At 66.7% G+C, this 727-nt stretch overlaps 1 protein-coding gene across 1 annotated transcript in view; it reads right to left on the bottom strand.

The window, feature by feature from the left end:
• COPZ2 (coatomer protein complex, subunit zeta 2) overlaps nucleotides 1-727 on the bottom strand; it is a 4,090-nt gene that overhangs the window by 1,383 nt on the left and 1,980 nt on the right. Inside the window, exons 2-4 of the mRNA XM_010585674.1 lie at nucleotides 595-682; nucleotides 277-358; nucleotides 18-109 (exon numbers count right to left, since the gene is read on the bottom strand). Of these exons, the coding sequence (XP_010583976.1) occupies nucleotides 18-109; nucleotides 277-358; nucleotides 595-682 (262 nt within the window). The remainder of the gene's footprint in view (nucleotides 1-17; nucleotides 110-276; nucleotides 359-594; nucleotides 683-727) is intronic.

Below are 727 nucleotides of genomic sequence, written 5' to 3'. Positions count from 1 at the left end.
CCCCCCCCCCAACCTACCACGTTCTCCTGGCAGCCCCCCACCACGTAGAAGAAGAGGTCGACGCTGCTCCTGTAGACGACGGTGAGTCCTTCCAGACAGGCGATCTCCCCTACACGGGTGGCACGGGGACACGGGACAGTGTTAAAGTCCCCCGGGACTGCGCCGGAGGGGATCCTGCTCCAAGCCCTGTGCCCCCCCCTTCAGCATTAAACCTTTTGCAACCATGTCCCCCCCTGTGACTGCAAAAACTCCCATGTGGGACCCTCCCCAGCTCACCACCCGTCTGGTGGGTCTTGCTGAAGATGTTCCTCTCGAAGGCCGCCTGCTCCTTGGCCGTGGGGAAGGTGCCATCGTAGTACTGCGGGGACAGGCAGGGTGGGCAGCACAGATCCTGCGTGGTGGTGGTGGTGGGGGGGCATGTACCGGGACCCCCAAAACCCCCACTGGGACCCCCTAAGGTTGCCGCCAGGACCCCCCAAGACCCCACAGCCTGACGGGGAGGGAGATGCCTGAGCCAGGGTGAGCGGAGGGGGTGTTGGGGGGACCTGGGCAGCATCCCCTGGGGAAACTGAGGCAGGGGGGGCTGGGCTTCACCTTGGCCAGGAGACGCTGCCCGAGGCTGTCCAGGATGAGCAGGGCCTTCACGGTGTACAGGGAGGGCTCCTTGGCGGGGGGAGAGGGGCTGGGGCCAGAGGGGCTCTGCCCCACGGTGGGTCCAGCCACCCCC

This window comes from Haliaeetus leucocephalus, unplaced genomic scaffold, assembly GCF_000737465.1.
Source record: "Haliaeetus leucocephalus isolate CR32 unplaced genomic scaffold, Haliaeetus_leucocephalus-4.0 Scaffold110, whole genome shotgun sequence".
Lineage (NCBI taxonomy): Eukaryota > Metazoa > Chordata > Aves > Accipitriformes > Accipitridae > Haliaeetus > Haliaeetus leucocephalus.
This window is presented reverse-complemented; position numbering and strand designations above follow the sequence as displayed.